The sequence below is a fragment of the Malaclemys terrapin genome, chromosome 13 (genome assembly GCF_027887155.1).
Source record: "Malaclemys terrapin pileata isolate rMalTer1 chromosome 13, rMalTer1.hap1, whole genome shotgun sequence".
NCBI lineage: Eukaryota > Metazoa > Chordata > Testudines > Emydidae > Malaclemys > Malaclemys terrapin.
The window spans coordinates 38,117,174-38,143,457 of record NC_071517.1 but is presented as its reverse complement, the minus strand read 5'-3'; the positions used below and the strand labels follow the sequence as shown (position 1 = coordinate 38,143,457).

The 26,284-nt window shown below is 51.6% G+C and overlaps 2 protein-coding genes across 6 annotated transcripts; both read left to right on the top strand.

Annotated features, from left to right (window-relative positions):
- The first annotated feature begins 218 nt into the window (after positions 1–218).
- Positions 219–8,006, top strand: LOC128847243 (zinc finger protein 501-like). Of its 5 annotated transcripts, none has more exons than XM_054046625.1 (5): positions 219–488; positions 2,408–2,466; positions 3,018–3,144; positions 3,719–3,835; positions 4,200–8,006. In XM_054046625.1, exons 2-5 carry the CDS (start codon positions 2,443–2,445, stop codon positions 5,306–5,308), a joined length of 1,377 nt encoding a protein of 458 aa, XP_053902600.1. In that variant the 5' UTR covers positions 219–488; positions 2,408–2,442; the 3' UTR covers positions 5,309–8,006. The 5 variants fall into 5 exon arrangements, with proteins under 5 accessions (XP_053902600.1, XP_053902603.1, XP_053902601.1 ...); XM_054046626.1 differs by lacking the exon at positions 219–488 and adding an exon at positions 1,444–1,781; XM_054046628.1 differs by lacking the exon at positions 219–488 and having other exon boundaries at positions 1,442–2,466; positions 3,722–3,835.
- Positions 8,007–12,709: 4,703 nt separating this feature from the next.
- On the top strand, positions 12,710–25,972 carry LOC128847232 (zinc finger protein OZF-like). Its single transcript, XM_054046609.1, has 4 exons — positions 12,710–12,929; positions 18,927–19,014; positions 19,569–19,695; positions 20,730–25,972. The coding sequence occupies exons 2-4, from the start codon at positions 18,991–18,993 to the stop codon at positions 22,097–22,099; spliced, it is 1,521 nt and encodes a 506-aa protein (XP_053902584.1). The 5' UTR covers positions 12,710–12,929; positions 18,927–18,990; the 3' UTR covers positions 22,100–25,972.
- Positions 25,973–26,284: the final 312 nt, after the last annotated feature.

Sequence of the window (26,284 nt, the reverse complement as noted above, 5' to 3'; positions counted from 1 at the left end):
TTTTCCTAAAGGTAATTACATATTTTAGAAAAAAACATCAGAGTGGCCACCCCAAGAGCTGCTGGTCGCACTTTGAGGCCATCAAAAATTTGGTGGTGAGAATCCCTGGGCTGGATGATCATGATGGTCCCTTCTGACCTTAAAGACTAACAGAAGCCAGACACAGAGAGGCAAAGCGCCTTCCGGGAGATATCGCTAGGACCCAGGAGCAGCTGGGTGGGAGCGATACTGGGGTCGCTCATTCCCCGGCAGCAGGAAGGGAGTCGCAGACGCTGCAGTGACCCTTGGACCCAGGCTCCTGGCGAGATCCCCGAGCCCCGGCGGCTGGTGCTGGGAGCCCGGAGCCCGGGCTGCAGCCGGGAGAGGGGAATCTCCAGCAGGGTCCTTCCCGCTGCTCCCCAGGAGCCTCTCCCAGGGCAGAGCCCCCAGCCCGGCCAGGCCCCTTCCCGGCCCGGCCCCTGCCCCAGGGGGCCCCGCTCGGAGGGAAGGTAAGAGAGACTCGCCCCCCCACCCCCGTCACCCCCGGGCTGCAGGGGGAGGTTTGGCCCCAGGCTGCTCCCAGCGGAGCTGGCTGCGATTCCCTGCACTGGGCCCGGGAAAGCTGCCGCCAGCTCCCGGTGTGTGCGGGGCGGGGGGAGCCAGCCCGGGCCGTGCTGGGGGCTGGGACAGCGACACCTGGGCAGGGGTCTGAAGAGGGACCGTGGGTGGGAGAAGAGGGGGGGACTTACAGGTGGGAAGGGCTGTGTGATGGGGCAGGAGGAGAGTGAAGGGGGATGCAGGGGGCAGGATGGGATGGGGCAGGGGGTTGCTGAAGGGGGGATGGGGCAATGCAAGGCAGTCGGGAGATGTATGGGGCGGATGGGAACAGGGCTGCAATAGAAGGAAACTCTGAGGGGGACACTGCGAAGGAAAGTGGGATGTGGGGAGCGGAGGCTGGGGGGAGACGAAGTAAGAGCAGACTGGCTGGGGAGGGAGAGAAACTGGGCAAGGGTCGGGAGAATGACAGGGAGAGATACAAGGGCAGCTCCCCCACCCCATGGGGCAGGAGAGGGTGAGGGGCTGCCCCACCCAGCAGCCAGAGGGGAATTCCTTTACCACAAATAGCTTTGGAGGACGGGGCTTCCATCTAAGGGCTCAGAAGCTACAAGGCAAATATCTAGACACCCCCCCCCCCCGCTCCCAGTTTATGATTTTCAGACACACTCATGATTTTCGACAGTGTTGGGGGCTGCCCAGGGCCCTGGTCTGATTTCCGGGCAGGATTCAGATCTCAGCCACACCGGTGTCAGACCGGAGTCACTGCTGGGTCTGGCAGGGGGAGAGTGCAGATGGGCCAATGGGATCAGCCTCTGCCTGCCTGGCCCTGGGAGCTGCAGGGGTAGCACAGGGAGGCTCAGTCATTAGCTGCTGCCACCAGAGGGCTCTGGCTATTGCTCAGGGAGAGGAGGAGGCTGGTGTGTGTCTCTCTCTGCTCCTGATATTAGAGCCCTTGAGTTGAGCTCCCTGGGTCAGATGCTGCTGCCTCCTCTACCTGAGAGCCCAGACTGTGAGACTGCTGCTCCCCAACTGGGTCTGTGCCAGGGACAGACCTTCATTAACCCCACTCTGTGCCCAGCCCAGGTGAACACTTTCTTCAGTGGCTGGAATCAGCCCCTGGGGCAGACCCGGCTCTGCCCACACCAGCCCCTGAGCTGCAGGTGACTGGGAGAGACCCGGGGCAAAGGGCTGGGGCCGGGCAGGAAAGTGACTCTGCACAAAGGGCCCCTTTCAGGGACCTGCTGGTGAGTTTGTACCGGAGGGGGAGGGGCTCCCTATGGCTCTGTGGGTCCTGGAGCTCCTACCCCCAGTGACATAGCCAGGCTCACACTGGAGAGCCAACACCCATGGGAACGGGACAGTACCCAGTTCTCCCAGGCAGAGGGGGGAGGGACGGAGACAGGAAGGGGAATGATGAGACCGAAAGGGGCAGCAGGAGCAAGAAGTGGGGAGGGAGGTTCCCAGCTCCCAGCCCTGCCCGGATCCATTCCCTGCATCCCCCTGGGCCGACTTACTCTCCTGGGAACAAGGGGAGGAGCTCACAGAGGAAAAGCCAGATTCTGCCTAGTTCCCGCACTGCTGGGGGGACGTGCAGCCCCAGGGGGAATCCCCCAAAGTGGCTCCTTTGATTCTGCTTTTTTCTAGCATTTGTCTTAGTGACTCTGTCCCTGGTGGGGTTTAAAAGTGTCTCAGGGGTTCAGTGCTGGTGGGAGGGGCCAGGTCTGTGTTGTAATAAAGTGACTGAGGGTTTTCCCAGCATGGCAGATTCCAGAGCGTCTGTCTGCAGGGAGACAGCCTGGGGGGAATCGGGGTGTGAAATGGACTCAAGCCCCTTCTGAAACCTCCCCCATCGCCCCTCTCACCCTGACAGGCTGAGGAATCACGTCCACATTTCGCAGAAGGGAAATGCCTGTGATGGAGCCAGCTCAGGTAGGGGATTTTCAGGGAGCTGCAGGGGGAATTACTGTAGAGGGGAAAGGGCAGGAAAGACCCAGGGAGAGGCAGGGAGGGGACAGGATGTGATAAACCTGCTGGGACACATTCAATCTGGAGCCTGATTTTCTGAACAGAACCATTTGCAGATGCTGGAAACATCCCCCCATTTCTGAATCAGGAAACACCCCCTCTAGGCAGGGCTGGGAAAACTGACCAGACTCCCAGTGCTGGAGCCTGACCCCACTGGCCAGAGGCTGCTGTGAAATACAAAGGGAAGCTGTCGGGATTCCTGTCCCTGTCCCTGGCTCAGAGCTCTGCTTCCAATATCAGCCTGTGGCTGGCAGGCGTGTGGGAAATGAGAAGACCCTGCCCTGCTCCGTCTGCTGGGGGGACAAGGAGCTCTCACCTTCTCCCCACCCCCTAAAGCCTGCTGGCTGGTCTGAGCAGGGTGCTGGAGGGATTCTGCTTTTCTGGGCTTCCTCCCCTGTGACTAGTGGGATTGTTGCCGGGGCTGCAGATGCTGAGTGGGGGAACTGATGTTTCAGATGCCGGTGACCTTCGAGGAGGTGGCTGTGTATTTCACGGAGGAGCAAGAGGCTCTGCTGGACCCCGGTCAGAGAGCCCTCTACAGGGACGTCATGCAGGAGAATTATGAGACAGTGACCTCGCTGGGTAAGCGATACCCGTCCCCTCGATTATTAGACGCTGTGGATCTGCATATCTGACTCTGGTCAGATTCTTCTCTGGTGAGTTAGTTTGGAGGGAGAGGGTCGCATAATCCACAGCTCCAGTGTGAGAGACCTTTTATCTCCACACCCCATTCTAGGGAACAGGGGAGGCAGAAACCTAATGGACAGGCCAATTCATCCCCATCTCTCCAGCTTTCAAGAGGCCAGAAGCAGGGTATTGCCCTGTCTGTATTATTTCTTCATCAGAGACCGTTCACCTTCCTTCCTGGGACTAGCTCCATCTGTGGGGAGGGCTCTCCATTCTGCAGGCTTGGAAATAGGCAGGAGTTGAACACCTGAGCTGTGTGTGTGTCAGTGAGTGCCCAGAGAGCATCTACCCTGGGACCTCCTAGTAAGGGAGTGACAACACCCCCATACCTTCCAGATGTCTGCTGCTCCCAAGGGGTCTGAGCTGCTACATCCCATGTAGGGACAGGTTAAACTCAGGGAATATTCCATGTGACAAATACTCTACCAAGACTCCATGCGGCCTGACCTTGTCTAATTTCACTGCTTAGCAGGATTCCCCATTCCCAAACCGGACCTGATTGCCCAGCTGGAAAGAGGGGAAGAGCCGTGGGTCCCGGATCTCCAAGTCACTGAGGAAAGAGAGAGCCTGAGAGGCACCCGCACAGGTGAGGAATGGGGGAAACAGATAAACATCTGGTGAGTGACGGAAAAAGCTGGGACTCCCAAAAACTTGCTGTGACCAAGGGCCCTCAGTTCTGCCCCATCTCACCTAGGTCAGGGCTGCAGTCAGCAGGTGTCGTAGCATCAAGGCAAAGATCAGTCACGGCTTCTCACCCATCCTGTTAGCTGTGGGAATTTCCTCCCTGACTTTACTTCCCTGGGAGCATTTGGGTGGGATGTGGAGGCAGAATCCAGTGTCTCCATCTCCCCAACGGTCACTGTGTTGTGTTTTCCCTCTTTGCTATTCCCCTTTCGGTCCTTTCTCCCCGGCACAGGCAGTGACTCCTGTCTGGATTCTCTCTCTCCCAGCAGGTGATAGGACAGTGAGTGAGAACAAGGAGGAGAATCAGCAGCGGGAAGGTCCTGGGAAAGTGGAACTGCAGGAGATGTTTTTGAGAAGAGCTGAATGGAATTTTCCCCAGCGCTTGGAGCAGGGAAATGCCTGGGGAGATCGACACAGATCAGAGATGCAGCTGGGAAACTATCCCGGGAAGAAACTGGACAAATCAATTCAACATGGCAGAGGATGCAAGGATCCAAAGGAAACCACAGTCCGGCAAACAAGTCACAGTGAAGAGAAACCCTGCAAATGCCTTGAAAGTGGGAAAAGATTCTGTTTCAGTGGAAACATTCTTACACATCAGAGAACTCACACAGGAGAGAAGCCTTATAAATGCTTGGACTCTGGAAAAATCTTAATTCAGAAGTCACAACTTATTATACACCAGAGAGTGCAAACAGGAGAGAGACCTTTTAAATGCGGTGAGTGTGGGAACAGTTTTAGTCAGAGTGCAACGCTTATTACACATCAGCGAACCCACACAGGAGAGAGACCTTATAAATGCCTTGAGTGTGGGAAAGGTTTTAGTCAGAGTGCAACGCTTATTGCACATGAGCGAACCCACACTGGAGAGAGACCCTATGAATGCCATGAGTGTGGGAAAAGTTTTAGTCAGAGCTCAGCACTTTTAACTCATGAGAGAACCCACACAGGAGAGAGACCCTATAAATGCCTGGAGTGTGGGAAATGTTTTATCGCAAGTTCAGCCCTTACTAATCATAGGAGAATCCACACAGGAGAAAAACCCTATAAATGCCCTGAGTGTGGGACAAGTTTCAATTTGAAATCAACCCTTACTACACATCAGAAAACCCACACAGGAGAGAAACCGCATGAATGCTTGGACTGTGGGAAAGCTTTCCGTTTCAAATCAAACCTTAAAGCACATGAGAAAACCCACACAGGAGAGAAACCCCATAAATGCTTGGACTGTGGGAAAACTTTCTGTCTGCGCGCATACCTTATTAAACATGGGAGAATCCACACTGGAGAGAGACCTTATAAATGCCTTGAATGTGGGGAAAGCTTCAGTAGGAGGTCAGCGCTTACCACTCATCAGAGAATACACAAGGGTTAGAGACCTCAGAAATAGCTTGACTACAGGAAAAGGTTCAATTTTACTTCACACATCAGTGATCCACACAAAAGAGACACCTTGAATGTGGGGAAAGTTCATTTGGGGTCAGGCATCCGCAAATCCGCACAGGGAAGAAACCTCTGAGGTGTTCTCAATGTGGAAAATTCCCCAAGTGGAGCTAACACCATACTGGACATCAGAGACTCCTCCACACAGCAGGGAAATTCTCTCAGGGCCCTGACTGGGGCTGGCCATGGTGACCAACCCATTTCCTCGTTCCCACACACATCAGGGGCGTTTGGCTCCCAAGTATCCAGCTGCCCATCGCTGGGGTGAGGATCCAACAGCAGCCGAGCATCAATTGGTCTGTGACCCTCTGGCTCTGCCTGGTCTCAGCAAACCCCAGGCAGAGGAGGAGAAGCCCCCATCAGCCCCTTCTCCCTGCTGCAGTCCTGGCTGCTGAGCTGATGGGCCACTGGTGGGGGAAGGGAGAGAGAGAAACTCCTCCAGCCGCTCCCTCTGCCTGGCTGAAGTTCCCCCCTCTCCCTTCCCCTCCCAGCCGGGATCCCCCTGCCATGGAGATGAGGAGAAGGACACTTGGGCCAGGCCCCACCTTCACTCTACACACCTGTCCCCACCCCCCATCTTCCACCAGCCCCTGGGCTGGGCTCCCCCACTGACCTGGAGCTGTTCCCTGCAGGGGCTAGTAACTCCTCCCCTCCCCAAATCCCCCAGAGCACTGGGCTCTGGGGGATCAAACGTTAAGAGACCAGGCCAATGGGCTGTGGTGAGGAAACTGGGGATTGAATGGCTGGGGCTGCGGGAGCTGGGAAGCAGGGAGAGTTGGGTGCTGGGGCTATCGAATGTTTAGGGATCATGGGATAAGAGGCGAGGGAGAGCACAGGGGCAGAGAGGTGCTGCCTCATCACTCACCCCCTCTGCCCCTTCTCCCTGCCCCCTCTGCATTCAGACAGCACCATTGGCAGAGACTGATTCCCACAGGGCCTTTTCTTGGAAGCCTGGAATTCCCACCTCTGCTACAGCAGTATCAGCCTCTGAGAGGGAAGCTGCATTGCCTAGTGGATAGAGCACTGGCCTGGAACTCAGGAGACCTAAGCTCTATTCCCAACTCTGCCAGCAGCTTGCGGGGTGACCCGAGACAAATCTGTGCCTTCCAGAGAGGGAATAAATGGGGAGTGATAATATCAGCTTCCGAGTGCCTGTCTAGGGCAGGAGAAGTGGTTGGGATTAGCCAGTACATCTCCTTTGTTCCTCCTCCCCTTTTTCTAGTCTAGACTGACCCTGAGCAGTTTATTCCAATCCCCCATTAGCAAACTGATTGTTAGACTTACTAAGTGCCCCCTTAGCAGTGAGATTGTCTCATTCCCAGACATCCCCACATTGCTCCAGGTAATGCTGAAAAAAAATTCATTTTTTCTGCTGTTTCTTCCTTATACACCAGCACTCAATAGAGTCTAAAAAAGCTGGAGCAGGGATAGTAAAATAATGTGGTGTTTTAACTTCTGTTTTATTTGAGGGGGATGGGTTCAGTCCGGGGGATTCCCTCCTGCCCCCATCAAGCTCACACATCTTCTCTGACAGAGCAGCCTCTGCCCAAGCCATGGAGAGTTTATCCTTTTTCCTTTCTACCCCTCCACCTTCATGTGTCATTTACCACAGTGTCCTTTTCCCACCATGCTTAGGAATCAGGCTTTGATTTCTTTGATCCTTAATCAGACTCTTGAGGGCTGGAGAAAAAAGTGTCACATTCCTGAAGGGGGAATTCAAATGAACCCCAAAGCACAGTTTGAGCTTAAATCTGTAGCCCATAAGGTTACTTTTCTAGCTTGCTATATTGCCTAGAGTGTTTTCTTTATTGATTTGATTGATTATATTGTTATCTTCAGGGAGTTTGGTTTATACCGGATCTCAATATATATTACTCAGAATAGTTGGTTGTAACGCAAAGGAGCCTACAGGCCCATATCCTGTAAGAGGAAGCTTAGCTTGAGTCAGTTAGGATAAGTGATTGCAACCTTTGGCATAGATAAATGCCCTATTGGATACCCTTTTGTCTCTGGGGGAACTGATTAGAGAATCAAATGAAGAACCGAAGGTGTTTACCTTAAGTTTGGAACGGACCGTTAACCACAGGGTGCAGCGCAGCAGAACATGGAAGTTATGATTAATGTCAAAGGTAATGATTTCAGGGATGAGATAATCAACATTAACATGTATGAATATATGTCACACTACGTTAGCCTATAGAATAAGCGTACCCGAAGATTTATCTGGGTGAGGAAATAAGACTTGGGCACGGTAGATTGGGCATGGCTATGAATATTCATGCTATTATGAGGACCCTATAAAAGGGAAAACAACCATGCAGAGGTATCGCTCGTTCGTCACTCTTTATACCTTCTATTAAGCTATCAGCTCAGCTTGGCAACATAGTACTCATCATCTAGTCCTGATCTCCACCTAGACCATCAAATCTATCGGGCATGCCAGAGACAGGGCTGGTCCTCTGTCTCCTACTACCATGTCTTCAGGGAAGGGTGTGAGCATGCTAGCTTAAATAGTCTTTAGAATAGGAATGTTACCACCAGGAATTTTAGGATTGTATTACTGATTTGTGACTCTGTGCCTTGTAGCTTTGATTGCTTTTTCACTTGTTTTAATAAAGATCTTAAAACTCTGGTATTGTCCTCAGTATCAGTGCCCTTGCCACACACGGCAAGAGTCTGCTCCGGACATAGGCTATCTGTGTTCTTTAACCCCCTGGGAGCTTGAATTGGGACATAAACCTAAATTCTTCTAATCAGATCACTGGCGAGCCATAACAAACTAGACCCATAAATTCAGGTCTACAAATCCCAGCCTCCATCTATTGGTAAAGTGGCATCTGGAGTTTTTCCAGCTAAATCCAGATCATTTGTAAATAGGAAGTTTTTGGTTAGGCTCGTCTTGTTTTCCTCTTTCTTTTATGATGATGATGCTTAAAACTTTTGTCAATAACACAGCCAAATAATGTGACGGTGCTGAATAAAGCAGGTTTGGCCTGTTCAGAAGGAAATGGCTAAATTTGTTCTCCAGATTTTGAATCTTAAGATTCTCTGGGATTTCACTTCATGAATGGGAAAGTGGTTTGTAGCCCACCCTGCCTTGTGGGTTTTTCTCTTTTTGGTGAAGACTGTTCTGTCACATGTTAAATTATTCTGGCAGGCTGGAGTTCAGATTTATTGGGGACTTCAAAAGACAAATGATAACTTTCCAAAATAGTCCTTTCTGATTTTCTTTTCATGTTTCCCTAGCCTTTCTCATGAGATTTTTCTTGTTCTTAGGACAATGAAAATGACCAGTATCTGTCAGCAAAAACAATGAGGGCGAGTGCTGGATACGCACTCCAAGAGTCAGAGACTGAGGGTATGTCTGTTTTGGGACTGGCTCTGTTCAATATCTTCATCAACAACTTAGATATTGGCATAGAAAGTATGGTTATTAAGTTTGCAGATGATACCAAACTGAGAGGGATTGCACCTGCTTTGGAGGATAGGATCATAATTCAAAATGATCTGGACAAATTGGAGAAATGGTCTGAGGTAAACAGGATGAAGTTTAACAAAGACAAATGCAAAGTGTTCCACTTAGGAAGGAACAATCAGTTTCACACATTTAGAATGGGAAGAGACTGTCTAGGAAGGAGTATGGCAGAAAGGTATCTAGGGGTTATAGTGGACCACAAGCTAAATATAAGTCAACAGTGTGATGCTGTTGCAAAAAAAGCAAACATGATTTTGGGATGCATTAACAGGTGTGTTGTGAGCAAGACACGAGAAGTCATTCTTCCGCTCTACTCTGCACTGGTTAGGCCTCAACTGGAGTATTGTGTCCAGTTCTGGGCACCGCATTTCAAGAAAGATGTGGAGAAATTGGAGAGGGTACAGAGAAGAGCAACAAGAATGATTAAAGATCTAGAGAACATGACCTATGAAGGAAGGCTGAAAGAATTGGGTTTGTTTAGTTTGGAAAAGAGAAGACTGAGAGGGGACATGATAGCAGTTTTCAGGTATCTAAAAGGGGGTCATAAGGAGGAGGGAGAGAACTTGTTCACCTTAGCCTCTAAGGATAGAACAAGAAGCAATGGGTTTAAACTGCAGCAAGGGAGGTTTAGGTTGGACATTAGAAATAAGTTCCTAACTGTCAGGGTGGTTAAACACTGGAATCAATTGCCTAAGGAGGTTGTGGAATCTCCATCTCTGGAGATATTTAAGAGTAGGTTGGATAAATGTCTATCAGGGATGGTCTAGACCAGTGGTTCTCAAACCGTGGTCCATGGACCACCAGTGGTCCGCGAGCTCCATTCAGGTGGTCCATGGATAGTTCCCTCTAAGATGTATGCCTGGGCAGCCGCACACAGAAGAATGAAGGGCCACCCGCCTAATTAGTGAAGCTATGCAGGCCTGGCTCCACTACTTAGGTACCTGGACCCTGGAGAAGACGCACATGTGAGGTGAGGTGGTGGCCTTGGGGAGGAATAAGGGGTAGATGGGAGGGGGGCAATGGGGTGAGAAAGGGGGCGGGGGGAATTTGGGATGTGCAGGGCTGCAGCGGCCACAGAAACAAGTGACTTTCCCCAGCTCCAGGGCTGCGGCTGCCAGGGAGAGACAGCCCTTCTTCCCAGCCTCAGCTCTGTGGTGTTGTGGTGTGGGAGAGACCCCACTCCTTTCGAGTCCTAGCTCAGGGGCTGCTGCGGTGGGAGAGAGAGGAAGAGACCCCTCCCCCCATCCTTCCCAGTCCAAGCTCGGGGGCTGCCATGGTGGGGGAGAGAGGGAGAGACCCCCCATCCTTCCCAGCCTCAGTTCAGGGGCTGCCATGGCAGGGAAGAGAGGGCACATCCATCGCATTAGAAAAATAAGACTACTGATATTAAAATTTGTGTTGTGTGCTTTTATTTGTAGAACAAAAAAAATTAATTATTATTATATAGCACTTTTATCCAAAATGCTTTACAATAGTTAGCTAATGGTACAAATAACATTTGGAAAGATCATTAAGCGGTCCGCCGAGACCCTCAGCAATTTTCAAGTGGCCTGTGAAAAAAAAATTTGAGAACCACTGGTCTAGACAGTATTTGGTCCTGCCATGAGGGCAGGGGACTGGACTCGATGACCTCTCAAGGTCCCTTCCAGTTCTAGAATCTATGAATCTATGTCTACATTGGCAAGTTTGTGTGCAGTAAAGCAGTTTTTTGCACTCCAACTGCAGAGGTGTACACACTGCCAAGCCACTTTGTGCGCAGAAACTGAGCAGTCGCAGAGCAGTAAAAAATCCACCCCGTCGAGAGGCGTAGAGCTTTCTGCGCCAGGGCTATAGCGCTGCGGTGCCAATGTAGACACTGTGGCGATTACAGCATTGTGATTGGCCTCCGGGAGGTGTCCCACAATGCCTGTTCTCACCTCTCTAGTCATCGGTTTGAACTCTACTGCCCTGCCCTCAGGTGACCAACCATCAGCCCTACCCTTTAAATTCCTTGGGAATTTTGAAAGTCCCCTTCCTGTTTGTTTGGAGATGTGTGCAGTGGTCTCAGCACATCTGTCCAGGTGACCGTGACTGCTGCATGCACCAGGTGCTCCCCCACTTGGAGCAATACCGAGCTGTTGGACCTCATCAGCATTTGGGGAGAGGAGACTGTCCAGTCTCTGTTGCACTCCAGCCGTAGGAATTATGATACCTACGGACAGATATCACGCTTCATGACATAAAAGAGGCCATGACCGGGACATATTGCAGTGCAGGGTCAGAGTGAAGGAGCTGCGGAACGCCTACCACAAGGTGCGGGAGGCAAACTGCCGCTCCGGTGCTGGACTGAGCTGCTGGTTCTACAAAGAGCTGGACACAATACTCGGCGGCGATCCAACCTCCACTGCAGAGACCACCGTGGATACTTTGGTGGCTCAGGGGACAGTTGAGAGTGGACTGAGCCAGGAGAAAATCATGGACGGGAATGTGGTGCAGGATGGGGACCCAGAAGCTGAGGACGACTCAGTGTTCACAGATGCATGAAGCCAGCAGCTCTTCTCTATTCCGGAGGAGGCTAGCCAGTCATGGTGGTCAGAGTTTGGAGAAGCAGAAACAGGCAGGAGGCCCCTGATAAGTGGTTTTGATTTTGGGAGTCGCTGAAGTGAGTTGTTGGGGAGGAGGAAGGTTGCAGAAGGCCCGCTTGTTTCTTTGTGGGGAGGGATTTGCAGAAGGCTGCCTTGTGTCTGTGTGATGCATGTACCCCTTGTTGAGAACCACTGCTATATGCAAACAGGACTTCAATTGTATTCGCTTACAATGCTTATAAGAATATAAGAACGGCCATACTGGGTCAGACTAAAGGTCCATCTAGCCCAATACCCTGTCTACCGACAGTGGACAATCCCAGGTGCCCCAGAGGGAGTGAACCTAACAGGCAATGATCAAGTGATCTCTCTCCTGCCATCCATCTCCACCCTCTGACAAACAGAGGCTAGGGACACCATTCCTTATCCATCCTGGCTAATAGCCATTAATGGATTTAACCACCATGAATTTATCCAGTTCTCTTTTAAACGCTGTTATAGTCCTAGCCTTCACAACCTCCTCAGGTAAGGAGTTCCACAAGTTGACAGTGCGCTGCGTGAAGAACTTCCTTTTATTTGCTTTAAACCTGCTGCCTATTAATTTCATTTGGTGACCCCTAGTTCTTGTATTATGGGAATAAGTAAATAACTTTTTCTTATCCACTTTCTCCACATCACTCATGATTTTATATACGTCTATCATATCCCCCCTTAGTCTCCTCTTTTCCAAGCTGAAAAGTCCTAGCCTCTTTAATCTCTCCTCATATGGGACCCATTCCAAACCCCTAATCATGTTAGTTGCCCTTTTCTGAACCTTTTCTAGTGCCAGTATAATCTACATGTGAACTGTGGGAGAGAGGTGACTAGATATCCCTTGGTCTAGCAAAACCTGTTTGTCAACCCTGCCTAGATTCAGACTTTAAAACAGTTTCTGGTATATAAACGTAGTTCCTTAAAGATCATCTGCCCACACTTCTTGCAATGATCCTGAGGAACAGTGTGACATGAGCCTTTATTAGCGACCTCCCATGGCCCGTGGTTAGGGTGACCAGACAGCAAGTGTGAAAAATCGGGATGGGGTGGGTAATAGGAGCCTATATAAGAAAACAATGTCGTCATAAAACAATGAACCCTTTCCCGGTCAACACTGAAGGGCTCTAGTGTCATAGGAGGCAGGGTCTGGGGCAGGGGGCTGCCGTTGATGGGTTGATCGCTAGGACCCAGGAGCAGCTGGGAGGCGGCTCTGGGGGGAGCGATCGCTGGGCTCAGGCCCGGCAGCAGGAAGTGACTCGCAGCCGCTGCGGGGACTCTGGTTCCCAGGCTCCTGGCGAGATCCCCGAGCCCCGGCGGCTGGTGCTGGGAGCCCGGAGCCCGGGCTGCAGCCGGGAGAGGGGAATCTCCAGCAGGGCCCTTCCCGCTGCTCCCCAGGAGCCTCTCCCAGGGCAGAGCCCCCAGCCCGGCCAGGCCCCTTCCCGGCCCGGCCCCTGCCCCAGGGGGCCCCGCTCGGAGGGAAGGTGAGAGAGACCCGCCCCCCCCCGTCACCCCCGGGCTGCAGTGGGAGGTTTGGCCCCAGGCTGCTCCCAGCGGAGCTGGCTGCGATTCCCGCCCCGGGCCCGGGAAAGCTGCCGCCAGCTCCCGGTGTGTGCGGGGCGGGGGGAGCCAGCCCGGGCCGTGCTGGGGCTGGGACAGCGACACCTGGGTGGTCGGGCGAGGAGCCGGGAGGGGGCTGAAGGTGGGCGGGGGGTGCAGATAAGGGGGGACTGAGGGGGGAACAGGGGTGTGTGAGGCCGGGGGCAGGGGCAGGGGGCGATGATTGCACTGAAGGGAGGATGGGGCGATGCAGGGTGATCGGGGGCAGAGGGGGAATTATGGGGCTGAGGGGAACGAGGCTGGAATGGAGGGAAGATGTGAGGGGGGGTCACTGCGAGGGAAAGGGGGGATGTGGGGAGGGGAGGCTGGGGGGAGACTGTGAGCGCAAAAGGAGACTGGCGGGGGAAGGGAGAGCCCAGGGGGCAGGGATACGGGGGAGGGGTGGGAGAGATACAAGGCAGCTCCACCGCCCCATGGGGTAAGGGAGAGTGAAGGGGCTGCCCTGCTCAGCAGGGAAAGCAGTGGATATGATATATCTTGACTTTATCAAAGCTTTTGTTACAGTCTCCCACAGAATTCTTTGCAGCAAGTTAAAGAAGTAAGGGTTGGATGGATGGACTATAAGGTGGATAGAAAGCTGGCTAGATTATTGGGCTCAACGGGTCGTGATCAACGGCTCGATGTCTAGTTGGCAGCCGGTATCAAGCGGGGTGCCCCAGGGGTCGGCCCTGGGGCTGGTTTTGTTCAACATCTTTATCAATGGTCTGGATGATGGGATGAATTGCACTCTCAGGAAGTTCGCAGATGACACTAAGCTGGGGGGAGAGGTAGATACGCTGAAGGGTAGGGATAGGGTCCAGAGTGACCTAGACAATTTGGAGGATTGGGCCAAAAGAAATCTGATGAGGTTCAACAAGGACAAGTGCAGAGTCCTGCACTTAGGAGAGAGGAATCCCAAGCACCACTACAGGCTGGGGACCGACTGGCTAAGCAGCAGTTCTGCAGAAAAGGACCTGGGGATTACAGTGGATGAGAAGCTGGATATGAGTCAGCAGTGTGCCCTTGTTGCCAAGAAGGCTAATGGCATATTGGGCTGCATTAGTAGGAGCATTGCCAGCAGATTGAGGGAAGTGATTATTCCCCTCTATTCGGCACTGGTGAGGCCACATCTGGAGTACTGCATCCAGTTTTCCCCCCCCCCCCCCCTCGCCCTACAGAAAGCATGTGGACAAATTGGAGAGTCCAGCAGAGGGCAACAAAAATGATCAGGGGGCTGGGGCACATGACTTATGAGGAGAGGCTGAGAGAACTGGGCTTGTTTAGTCTCCAGAAGAGAAGAGTGAGGGGGGATTTGATAGCAGCCTTCAACTACCTGTAGGGGGGTTCCAAAGAGGATGGAGCTCGGCTGTTCTCAGTGGTGGCAGATGACAGAACAAGGAGTTGCAGTGGGGGAGATCTAGGTTGGATATTAGGAAACACTATTTCACTAGGAGGGCGGTGAAGCACTGGAATGGGTTACCTAGGGAGGTGGTGGAATCTCCATCCTTAGAGGTTTTTAAGGCCGGGTTTGACAAAGCCCTGGCTGGGATGATTTAGTTGCTGTTGGTCCTGCTTTGAGCAGGGGATTGGACTAGATGACCTCCTGAGGTCTCTTCCAACCCTAATCTTCTATGATTCTGTTCTTCTATGATTCTATGATTTTTTCCCCTAGAAATGGCCAAACCAGCAGTGGGGGGTGGGCAGGATGACCATCCATCCCAAATTGGGCAGGACAGTCCTGAAATGCAGAGTTCAAGTCCTGGTCCTGGGCTGAATGTCTCCATGACACTATTTGTCCCGGATTCCCTGTGCCGGGGCTCTGCACCTGCCTGAGGCTCAGGGGCAGCACCAGCCTGTTGCCTGTGGGCGGGGCTGAGGTGGGCCTTAGCCCCTCTTGGCCACGAGCCCCCGCTCCTCCTCTTCTCCCCGCTTCCCTCAAGCCCTTCCCCACTGGCCTGGCTGAAGCTAGATCCTGGTCATAATAAAAGCCACCCAGGGAGCCCAGGCTGCAGTGGGGAGCCCCAGACCCTCCACCTACCCTGGGGGATGGGCATACAGGCCAGGGGATGTTCTTGAGTACCCCTGCCCAGGGCAGGTAGAGGGTCGGGGCTCCCTGCAGTGGCCCCGGGCTCCCTGGGCGGTTCTTATCAGAGCTCGGCTTCTGACCTGGCCAGGAGGCAGGGTCTCAGGGGGAAGAGGTGGAGCAGGGGGCGTGGCCTTGGGGAAAGGGGGCAGGGGTCCTGCATGTGTCCCACTTTTGCCTTTTGAAAGGTGGTCACACTAGGGGTAGGGGGTGGGCAGGAGACTTCCCCCAAAGGGCTGAGAATTTACAAGGCAAAGGTCCACCCAGTAACCTCCCCCCCCCCTCCAGCTCCCAATTTCATATTTGTGTTTAAAGACAATCTCCTTATCTGCGGGGGGTCTGACTCCTGGGCTGACAGCACTGAACAGGGGCTGGTCTGATTTCTGTGCAGGATTCGGTGTCCAACCAGAGTCACTGCGAGCCGCAAGGAGTGGAACTGGGGTTTGGTTCAGATTCAGTGGCAGTCGGTGTGTTCGGTTCTGGTTAGTTACCAGGCAGTGCCCCAGAAGGGGAAGGGGGTTGGGAGTGAGCCCTGTGGCTTGCTTCAGTGGGGAACTGAATCTGGGGCATGGAGCCTGCCTCAGATTGTGACAGTTGGAGGGAGGAGCTGCCCCAAGGGGTGGGGACAGGTGAGAGGAGGCCTGTCTAAGCGGAAGAAGAATTGAGCAGCCTTTTTCCTTGGCCTTGAAGAGTTAATGTTAACTTCTGGGACAGGGAGCCCCCACTTCTCTCCCCTTCCTCCCTGCTTCTGTGGGCTGCCCCCTTCTCTTCTCCTACTGGGACAGGCCGGGTAGTGATCACATGCCTGGGGGTTGTTTTGTTGTCTTGTTTTATAATGAAAGTGAGATCAGAGTAGGTTTTGTTTGATCAAATATTGAGCTGAAAAATTGCTAAAACTTTATTTTAACTGGTAGCCATTTCCCCCTGAGTTCGATTCAGAGTCACTAAGAGGAAAAATGATGGTTTAAGTCTGGTTCCAGTTCAGTTAAGCATAACGGTTCAAGCTGGTATTCTGGTTCTGTTCTGGTGTGAGTCCTGGTGGGCAAATGAAATCCACAGCTGCTGAACTTTCCTCATATAGGTGGGGGGTGGGGAGGGTTGGTTATTGCTAAGGCAGACGAGGCTGGTGTCTCTCTCTGTCTGCTCATGATATTAGTGCCCGGGAGTTAATTGAGCTCCCTGGGTCAGTTGAAGCTGCCTCCTGCAGTGTGATCTGGGGCCCGGACTGAGCAACTGCTGCTCCCCCAGCGGGCTCTGTGCCAAGGAGAGACCTTCATTAACCCCCCTCTGTGCCCAGCCCAGGTGGGGACTTTTGACAGTCCTGGAACTAGCCCCCTGGGGCAGCCCCAGGCTCTGCCAACATCAGCTCTTGAGCCAGAATTTCCAGGTGACTGAGGGAAAGGGCTGGGGCCGGGCAGGCAAGTGACTTTGCACCAGGGGCCCCTTTCAGGGACCTGCTGGTGAGTTTGTACCAGAGTGGGAGGGGCTCCCCTGTGCCTGCGGGTTCCAGAGCTGCTGCCCTCAGTGACACAGCCAGGCTGACACTGGAGAGCCAACGCCCATGCGAACAGGACAGTCCCCAGTTCTCCCAGGCAGAGGGGAGAGGGAAGGAGACAGGAAGGGGAGGGGTGAGACCGAAAGGGGCAACAGGAGCAAGAAGTGGAGAGGGAGGTTCCCAGTTCCCAGACCTGCGCGGATCCATTCCCTGTATCACCCCTGGGCCGACTTACTCTCCTGTGAAGAAGGAGAGGATCTGACAGAGGAAAAGCCAGGTCCTGCCCCTTCCTAGTCCCCGCGCTGGTGTGTGTGGGGGGTGGGGGGGGGGAGTGCGCTGCCCTTGGGGACAATGTCAGGGGGAATCCCCCACAGTGGCGCCTTTGATTCTGCACTTTTCTAGTATTTGTCTTAGAGACTGTAGCCTTTTATTTTATTTAAAGTGAATTTAGTAATGTGGGATTACACCACCGTGGGTTTGGCTCTGGTGGCTACAGTTTCATGCTTAATGGAGTAAAAGTCACCTCTGGTACTTGCTTCAGATTTACGGTCTCTAGGAACATATAAAGACCAAGGGCAGTGACCACACAGACATTCACAAGTACAAAGTCTAGTCTGGTTTACAAGTTTTATTAAAGTTACCATTAAGTTGTGAGTACTGAGGCATATAGAAATTCCATACAGACCTTTGCACGAGTTACAAACATAGTTATACTCACATCCTCCTAGATAGTGTTATGGTCTGTGGGTCTCTCATGGATTGATCATCAGTGGAGGGATGGTTCCTGCTGGAGTTTTCCCCTATGTCACGGTGTATGCACACCCCGTCGCGAAAGGGGGTGGGAAGTGGGTGCGTGGACACCACCAGTCAGTCTACTTGTCCATGTCCAACCCCGCTAGCCCAGGGTCCAAGGACCAAAGCAAAGGCGATAGCCCCAGTGCCCGGGGAAGCATGGCCTAGTGGCCAGAGTTAATAGCGCAGCCCTTCGGTTCAGGGCGACGGGGTCTAGTTGCCAGTACCCACCAGCAAGGGGGGCTGGCAGCCCAGGTAGGAGGGACCCAGAGTCACTGGCTCAGCAGGGAATCCTACCAAAACACGCTGAGCTTACCCGGATGGGAGATACCCCTTCATCACCCGCCCTGGGTCACTTCCTGCCATTGTCTCTGGTGAGGCAGTCCATGAGGCTTCTGGGTCTCCAGCACATGTAGCTTCGTGGAACTCCATCGGTCGCAGGGGTCCAAGCCGGTCCTTGGGGCCTCCGATCTCTGCAGGTGGTGGCTGTAGCCAGTCCGCAGTGGGAGCATCCAGTCCAGATCCTTCCCCTCCAGCCTCCAACCCGGAATGAGCTTGGCTTCCTCCCTCTAGACTGCTACAGTATCTGGAGCATGCCCAAGTCCGGCCTAGGGGTGGGAATTTTGCTGTCTATAATGTGGGTTTAACCCTGTCTTGGCTACTGTGGGGGATGCACACCCCATCACACTACAGGGAACTCAAATTTCCTAATCTGGGCACCCTCTTTTTATATGGTGATTCCGACTATACCTGCATTCTGCGCACGTTCATGAAAGTGTCAACCCTCTTTGTGCTTATTGGTCTGGTGTCCCCCAGAAGCACAAGGGACCCCAATTTCTATTGGTCGGGTAGGTGCTATTTATTCTCATTAGAATTGACGCACAATTTATATCCTGCGGTTAAGACACATGTTGGGAACAGATGTGCCATTACAACATTTTTGTGATTTAAAATTAATCTTCTGGATAATTTTTCACAATATTACCCACTGGTACATCTTTGCCCGTAATCTTGTGGCATCGGGTCATTCTTCAGTGACGTAATTAGGTCCAAGCACCAAGGCCTAATATGGCTAATCTAAAATCTTACAAGCCTCAGCCTGCAGGCCTTGCGTTTCAATCCTACTTACTTAGATACCTAATGCATACCTATCCCCTTCTACTACTAATCAATCTTATACTTTTATAATTCTACAATTGAACTCTATTTAACATAAAATGATTAGATATGACGTAACATATGAATTAATTATAACATCACACAATAAATGACCAAAAAACTAAAATCATTGGCTACAGGACTCTGTCCCTGGGAGGGTTTAAAAGTGTCCTTGTGGCCTCAGCCCTGGTGGGAGGGACCAGGTCTATATTGTAATAAAGTGATTGATAGTTTTTCCCAGAATGGCAGAGTCCAGAGTGTCTGTCTGCAGGGAGAGAGCCTGGGGGAAATCGGGGTGTGAAATGGACTCAAGCCCCTTCTGAAACCTTCCCATCACCCCTTTCACCCTGACAGGCTGAGGAATCACGTCCGCGTTTCGCTCCAGATCATCCCATCTTCCAGGGGACAGGGAAGGGAAATGGCTGTGATGGAGCCAGCCCAGGTAGGGGATTTTCATGGAGGTGCAGGGGGCATTTGCTAGGGGGGAGGGGCAGGAAACACACAGGGGGAGGCAGGGATGGGACAGGGTGTGATAAACCTGCTGGGACACATTCAACTTGGAGCCTGATTTTCTGAACAGGTCCATTGGCGGTGGCGGGGAGAAACATTCCCCCATTTTTGAAACAGGAAACACCCCTGCCCCCATGGGCAGGGCTGGGAAAACTGACCAGAGTCCCAGTGCTGGAGCCTGAACCCACTGGCCAGAGGCTGCTGTGAAATACAAAGGGAAGCTGTCGGGATTCCTGTCCCCGTCCCCGGCTCAGAGCTCTGCTTCCTGCATCAGCCAGGGCTGGCAGGCGTGTGGGAAATGAGAAGACCCTGCCCTGCTCCGTGTGCTGGAGGGACAAGGAGCTCTCACCTTCTCCCACCCCTTAAAGCCTCCTGGCTGCTCTGAGCAGGGTGGGGTGGGATTCTGCTTTTCTGGGCCTCCTCCCCTGTGACTAGTAGGATTGTTGCTGGGGCTGCAGATGCTGAGTGGAGGAACTGATGTTTCAGATGCCGGTGACCTTCGAGGAGGTGGCTGTGTATTTCACTGAGGTGCAGGGGGCTCTGCTGAAACCCAGACAGAGAGGCCTCTACAGGGATGTCATGCAGGAGAACTATGAGACGGTGACCTTGTTGGGTAAGGGATTCCTGTGCCCTCAGCTATTAGATGCCGTGAGGTCTGCACATCTGAATCTCGTCAGGTTCTTCCCTGGTCAGTTGGATTTGGGGGAGGGTCACGTTGTCCACAGCTGCAGTGAGGGAGAGACTTGCATCTCCAGACCCCCTTCAAGGGAACAGGGAAGTCAGAAACCAAATGGACAGGCTAATTCATCCCCATCTCTCCAGCTTTCAGGGGTCAGAAGCAGGGTATTGTCCTGCCTGTATTATTTCTCCTTCACACACGGTTCACCTTGCTCCATCTGTGGGGAGGGCTCTAGGTTCTGCAGGCTTGGAAATAGGCAGGAGTTTAACACCCAAGCTGTGTGTGTCTCAGCAAGTCCCCCAGAGCGCATCTACCCTGAGACCTCCTAGTGAGGGTGTAACAACACCTCCGCGCCCTCAGAGATCTGCTGCTCCCATAGGGTCTGAGTTACCACAATCCCCTGTAGGGTCAGGTTAAACTCAGGGAATGTTCCTTTTGACAAATACTCTACCAGTGCTCCGTGCGCCCTGAGCTTGCCTGATTTCACTCCCTGAGCAGTATTCCCCATTCCCAAACCTGACCTGATCCCCTGCTGGAACAAGGGGAAGAGCCGTGGGTTCCAGATCTCCAGGCTGCTGAGAAAAGAGAAAGCCCGAGAGGCACCTGCACAGGTGAGGAATGAGGGAAACTGAGACAGAAACACCTGGCGAGTGAAGGAAAAAGTTTGGACTCCCAAAAACTTAATGTGAGCGAAAGCCCTCAGTTGTGCCCCATCTCACCCAGGTCAGGGCGGCGTCATATCATCAAGGCAAATATCAGTCATGGTTTCCCACCCACCCTGTTAGCTGTGGGAATTTCCTCCCTGACTTTGCTTCCCTGGGAGTATTTGGGTGGGATGTGGCGGCAGAATCCAGTGTCTCCATCTCCCCAACAGTCACTGTGTTGTGTTTTCCCTCTTTGCTATTCCCCTTTCAGTCCTTTCTCCCCGGCACAGGCAGTGACTCCTGTCTGGATTCTCTCTCTCCCAGCAGGTGATAGGACAGTGAGTGAAAACATGGAGGAGACTCAGCAACCGGAAGGTCCTGAGAAAGTGGAACTGCATGAGAGGTTTTTGAGAAGAACTGAAGGGAATTTTTCCCAGTGCTTGGAACAGGGAAAAGCCTGGGGAGATCGACACAGATCAGAGATGCAACTGGGAAACTATCCCGGGAAGAAACTGGATGAATCCACTGAATGTGAGGGAGGATGGAAGGATCCCAAGGAAACCACAGTCCAGCAGACAAGACACAATGAAGAGAAACCCTACAAATGCCTTGAGTGTGGGAAAAGATTCCGTTTCAGTGCAAACCTTATTAAACATTGGAGAACCCACACAGGAGAGAAGTCCTATGAATGCTTGGACTGTGGGAAAAGCTTCAGTGAGAAGTCACACTTCATTACACACCGGAGACTACACACAGGAGAGAAACCCTATAAATGCCTGGAGTGCGGGAAAAGCTTTAATGAGACGTCACACCTTATGTCACATCACAGAACCCACACAGGAGAGAAGCCCTATAAATGCTTAGACTGTGGGAAAAGCTTCAGTAGGAAGCCTTATCTTATTAAACACCAGAGACTGCACACGGGAGAGAGACCCTATAAATGCCCCGAGTGTGGGAAAGGTTTTATCGAAAGTTCATCCCTTACTAAACATGAAAGAATCCACACCGGAGAAAGACCCTATACATGCCTTGAATGTGGGAAAAGTTTCATTCAAAAGTCACAACTTATTATACACCAGAGACTGCACACAGGAGAGAGACCTTATAAGTGCCTTGAGTGTGGGAATGATTTCAGTAGTCGCTCCCACCTTATTAAGCATCAAAAAATCCACACAGGTGACAAACCCTATAAATGCCTCGATTGTGGGAAAAGTTTTGTTGACAGAACAAAACTTACCACTCATCAGAGAATCCACACAGGAGAGAGACCCCATAAATGTTTAGACTGTGGGAAAAGCTTTATTGAGAAGTCACAACTTATTCTACACCAGAGACTGCACACAGGAGAGAGACCTTTTCAATGCTGTGAATGTGGGAAAAGTTTTATTCGGAGCTCAGTGCTTATTACACATCAGAGAACCCACACAGGAGAGAGACCTTATAAATGCCTTGAGTGTGGGAAAGATTTTAGCGAGAGCTCAAAGCTTATTACACATCAGAGATCCCACACAGGAGAAAGACCCTACAAATGCTTGGACTGTGGGAAAACTTTCAGTCAGCGCTCATACCTTACTAAACATGGGAGAATCCACATGGGAGAGACACCTTATAAATGCCTTGACTGTGGGGAAAGGTTCAGTAAGAGCTCAGAGCTTACCAAACATCAGAGAATCCACAAGGGTGAGACACCCTAGGAATAGCCTGACTGCAGACACACATCAGGGACCTACACAACAGAGAAACCTTGAATGTGGGGGAAGCTTCATTTGGTGCTCCCAGAGTATCAGGCATCCGCAAATCCGCACAGGGAAGAAACCTCTGAGGTGTTTTCAAGGGGGAAAATGCTCCAAGTGGAGCTAACACCATGTTGGACATCAGAGACTCCTCCCTACAGCAGGGAAATTCTCTGAGTTACCTGACTAGGGCTGGCCATGGTGACAAACCCATTTCCTTCTTCCCACACACATCAGGGGCCTTTGGCTCCCAAGGATGCAGCTGCCCATCGCTGGGGTGAGGATCCAGCAGCAGCCGAGCATCAGTTGGTCAGTGACTCTCTGGCTCCGCCTGGTCTCAGCAAACCCCAGGCAGAGGAGGAGAAGCCCCCATCAGCCCCTCCCCCCTGCTGCAGTCCTGGCTGCTGAGCTGATGGGCCACAGGTGGGGGAAGGGAGACAGAGAAACTCCTCCAGCCGCTCCCTCTGCCTGACTGAAGTCCCCCCCTCCCTTCCCCTCCCAACCAGGATCCCCCTGCCATGGAGATGAGGAGAAGGACACTTGGGCCAGGCCCCACCTTCACTCTGCACACCTGTCCCCATCCCCCATCTTCCACCAGTCCCTGGGCTGGGCTCCCCCACTGACCTGGAGCTGTTCCCTGCAGGGGGAGTGTCCCTGGGGGCTGGTAACTCCTCCCCTCCCCGAATCCCCCAGGGTGCTTGTCTCTGGGGGATCAAACATTAAAGGACCAGGGCGATGGGTTGTGGGGAGGATACTGGGGATTGAATAGTTGGGGCTGGTGGAGCAGGGAAGCTGGGTGCTGGGGTATCGAGTGTTTGGGGATCATGGTATAAGAGGCAAGGGAGAGCACAGAGGTAGAGAAGTGCTGCCTCATCACTCTGCCCCTTCTCCCTGCCCCCTCTGCATTGAGACAGCATCTCTGAGAGGGACTGATTCCCACAGGGCCCTTTGTGGGAGGTCTGGAGATCCCACTTCTGTTTCCGCAGCATCAGCCTCTGTGTGTCTATGGTAGGAAATGTGGTCAGGATTAGCCAGCACAACTCTGTGACCCTGCACCAGATTTCCTAGTGTAAACTCTCCTTGAGCATCTTATGTGTAAGGCTAAGATTTTGTCATGGATATTTTTGGTAAAGGTCATGAACAGGTCACGGGCAATAAAGAAAAATTCACAGAAGCCTGTGACCTGTCCATGACTTTTACTACTCATATCCGTGACAAAATGGGGAGGGAGAAGGCTCCAGCACCTATCGTTGCTGGGGATCTGGGGTCCCATGTTGGGTGGGGAGGTGCGGGGGCTCTGGCTGGGTCTCAGAGGGCCTTCCCCCTGCCGTCTGCAGCTCGGTGCTCCGGAGGTGCTCCGCAACCCATGGCAGTTGGGAGCTATGGGGGGCCCAAGCTGCCTGCAGTTACTCAGAGCTCTGGGAGCCACCCATTGCGGCCAGGAGCTGTGGGGTAACCCCACGGCTTGCAGCAGGTCAGAGCTCTGGGGGGCAGCTTTCGGCTGCCATGAATGGCAGGGGGACCCCACAGCTCCGAGCCACCATGGGCTGAAGTCATGGAGGTCTCTGGAAGTCACAGATTGCCTGAGTTCCGCGACCTCTGTAATAAAATCATACCCTTACTTATCTGTTCTGATCCCCTCCCATTCGCAGAATGATTGTTAATCCCTGAGTTCCCCCGTTGGGGCCGGATTGTCTCATTCCCAGATAGTCTCACATTACACCAGGCCATGCTGAAAAGCATGTAGTGTTTGTACATTTTCTCCCTTTATGCACAAGAATTAACTAGATGCTAAAAAAATGGGGAGCAGGGGCAGTAAAATGTGCTGTTTTAGCTTCTGTGCTATTTCAGGACAATGGGGTGAGTCTCAGGTATTCCCTCCTTCCCCCATCACCGTCACGATCCACTCTCGACACAGCAGCCTCTGTCCAAGCAATGGAGAGTTTTATCCTGTCCCCGTTCTACCCCTTCACCTAAGGTGTCACTTTACCACCGAGTCCCTGGCTCTCCATGCTTAGGAAGCACAGTTTTGATCTCTATGATCAGAGGACTGGAGAAGAAAGTGTCATAGACCTAGGAGTGGGTGGGGAAATCCCATTGAACCTAAAACACAGTTTGACCTTTCAGATCTTATAGCCCTGTTTCCATCGATTGGTAAAATTGCTTCCCGGCTTTTTCTAGGCTAGTCCAGATCATTTGTAGATGGGAAGATTTGTCTTTTTCTTTCTTTTATTATGATGATGCTAAAACTTTTGCAACTAATACAACCAAATAATGAGGCGAGAAGTGAAGCCAGTTTAGCCACTTCAGAAGAAAATGGGTAAATTTATTTTCCTGATTTTGAGTCTTGAGATTGATGATTCTCTGGGATTTCACTTTATGAACATGAAAGTGTTTTATAGCCCACCCTGGATTGTGGGTTTTTCTCTCTTCGTTAAGGCCGTTTGGTCACATATTTTGATATTGGTTGAGTTTGACAGGATGGAGGTCAGATTCATTGAGGCCTTCACAAGACAAATGATCATTTGCCAGAATAGTCCTTTTTTAGATTTTATTTTGATCTTTATCTAACCCTTTGTCATGAGATTTTTTTGTATCGTTTGAACAATGACGGTGATCAATATCTCTCAGGACAAACACTGATAGTGCGAGATACATTCACAGTGTGCGAGCCCGAGACTGAAAGAGGGAATGAAGTTAGTGCCTGATCCCTGAAGTGATGTGAGATACCGTTTGGAGGGGGAGAAGGTCAGGGCCAGCTCCATGGTTTTTGCCGTCCCAAGCGGCGGAAAAAAGCAAAAAAAAAAAAAGCCGCGATCACGATCGGCGGCAGCTCCACCACCTTCTTCGGTGGCAATTTGGAGGCAGGTCCTTCCCTCCGAGAGGGACAGGGACCCTCCGCTGAATTGCCGCCGAAGAGCTTGACATGCCGCCCCTTCCCCTTGGCTGCCCCAAGCACCTGCTTGCTCAGCTGGTGCCTTGAGCCAGCCCTGGAGAAGATGAGGGGAACAGAGCTGGGAAATTGCTGGGTTTGTTCCTCAGAGTTAGATGGCAGAGGCTGAGAACTTGCTGCACCAGTGCCAGAGAGAAACTTGAATTGGATTGTGAGTGTCGTATGAAGCTGCCCCTGAAATTTAAAGGACCATGAACAATACCCCAAACAATGATAGGGGGAGGGGCAGCATCTCCCTATTGCTGAGATGCCGAGGTTGGGCGCAGGCAAGAAGGGAGCCAGGAATATCAAAAGACCTGGGCAGCCTTGAAACCACGCCGACACCCAGCATTGAGGCCAGAGGGAGATGGGGAACCTGACAGTCCAGCTGCTCACTGTGACACTGCATCCCATATTCGTCACAGAGATACTATTATGATATGATTAGAGCATAGCTATGATGTATTTTATACAAGATAGGTCATGTGAAAGATCATTGAAAGGTTATGATTTACTGATTATGATTATCCTATTTGTATGCATCTATCATTTTTGTATCTGAAGTTAGGAATATTGGCTACGCATCTGTATTAGAAATGTGTTTACACTTGGGGAATGCCCACTAGGCAAAAGATTGTCAATAGGGCTGTCAAGCGATTAAAAAAATTAATCATGGGATTAAACAAATTAATTGCAATGAATCGCAAGATTAACAAAATCACGCGATTAATCGAACTGTTCAATAATTATAGAATACCATTTATTTAAATATTTTTGGATGTTTTCTACATTTTCAAATATATTGATTTCAGTTACATCACAGAATACAAAGTGTACAATGCTCACTTCATATTTATTTTTATTACAAGTATTTGCACTGTTAAAAAACAAAAGAAATAGTATTTTTCAGTTCACCTAATACAAATACTGTAGTGCAATCTCTTTATCATGAAAGTTGAACTTACAAACATAATATTATATAGAAAAAAAAGCATTCAAAAATAAAACAATGTAAAATTTTAGACCCTGCCAGTCCACTCAGTCCTACTTCTTGTTCAGCCAATCGCTCAGACAACAAATTGTTTACATTTGTGGGAGATAATGCTTCCCGCTTCTTGTTTACAGTGTCACCTGAAAGTGAGAACAGGCGTTCTCATGGCACTGGTGTAGCCACCATCGCAAGATATTTATGTGCCAGATGTGCTAAAGATTCA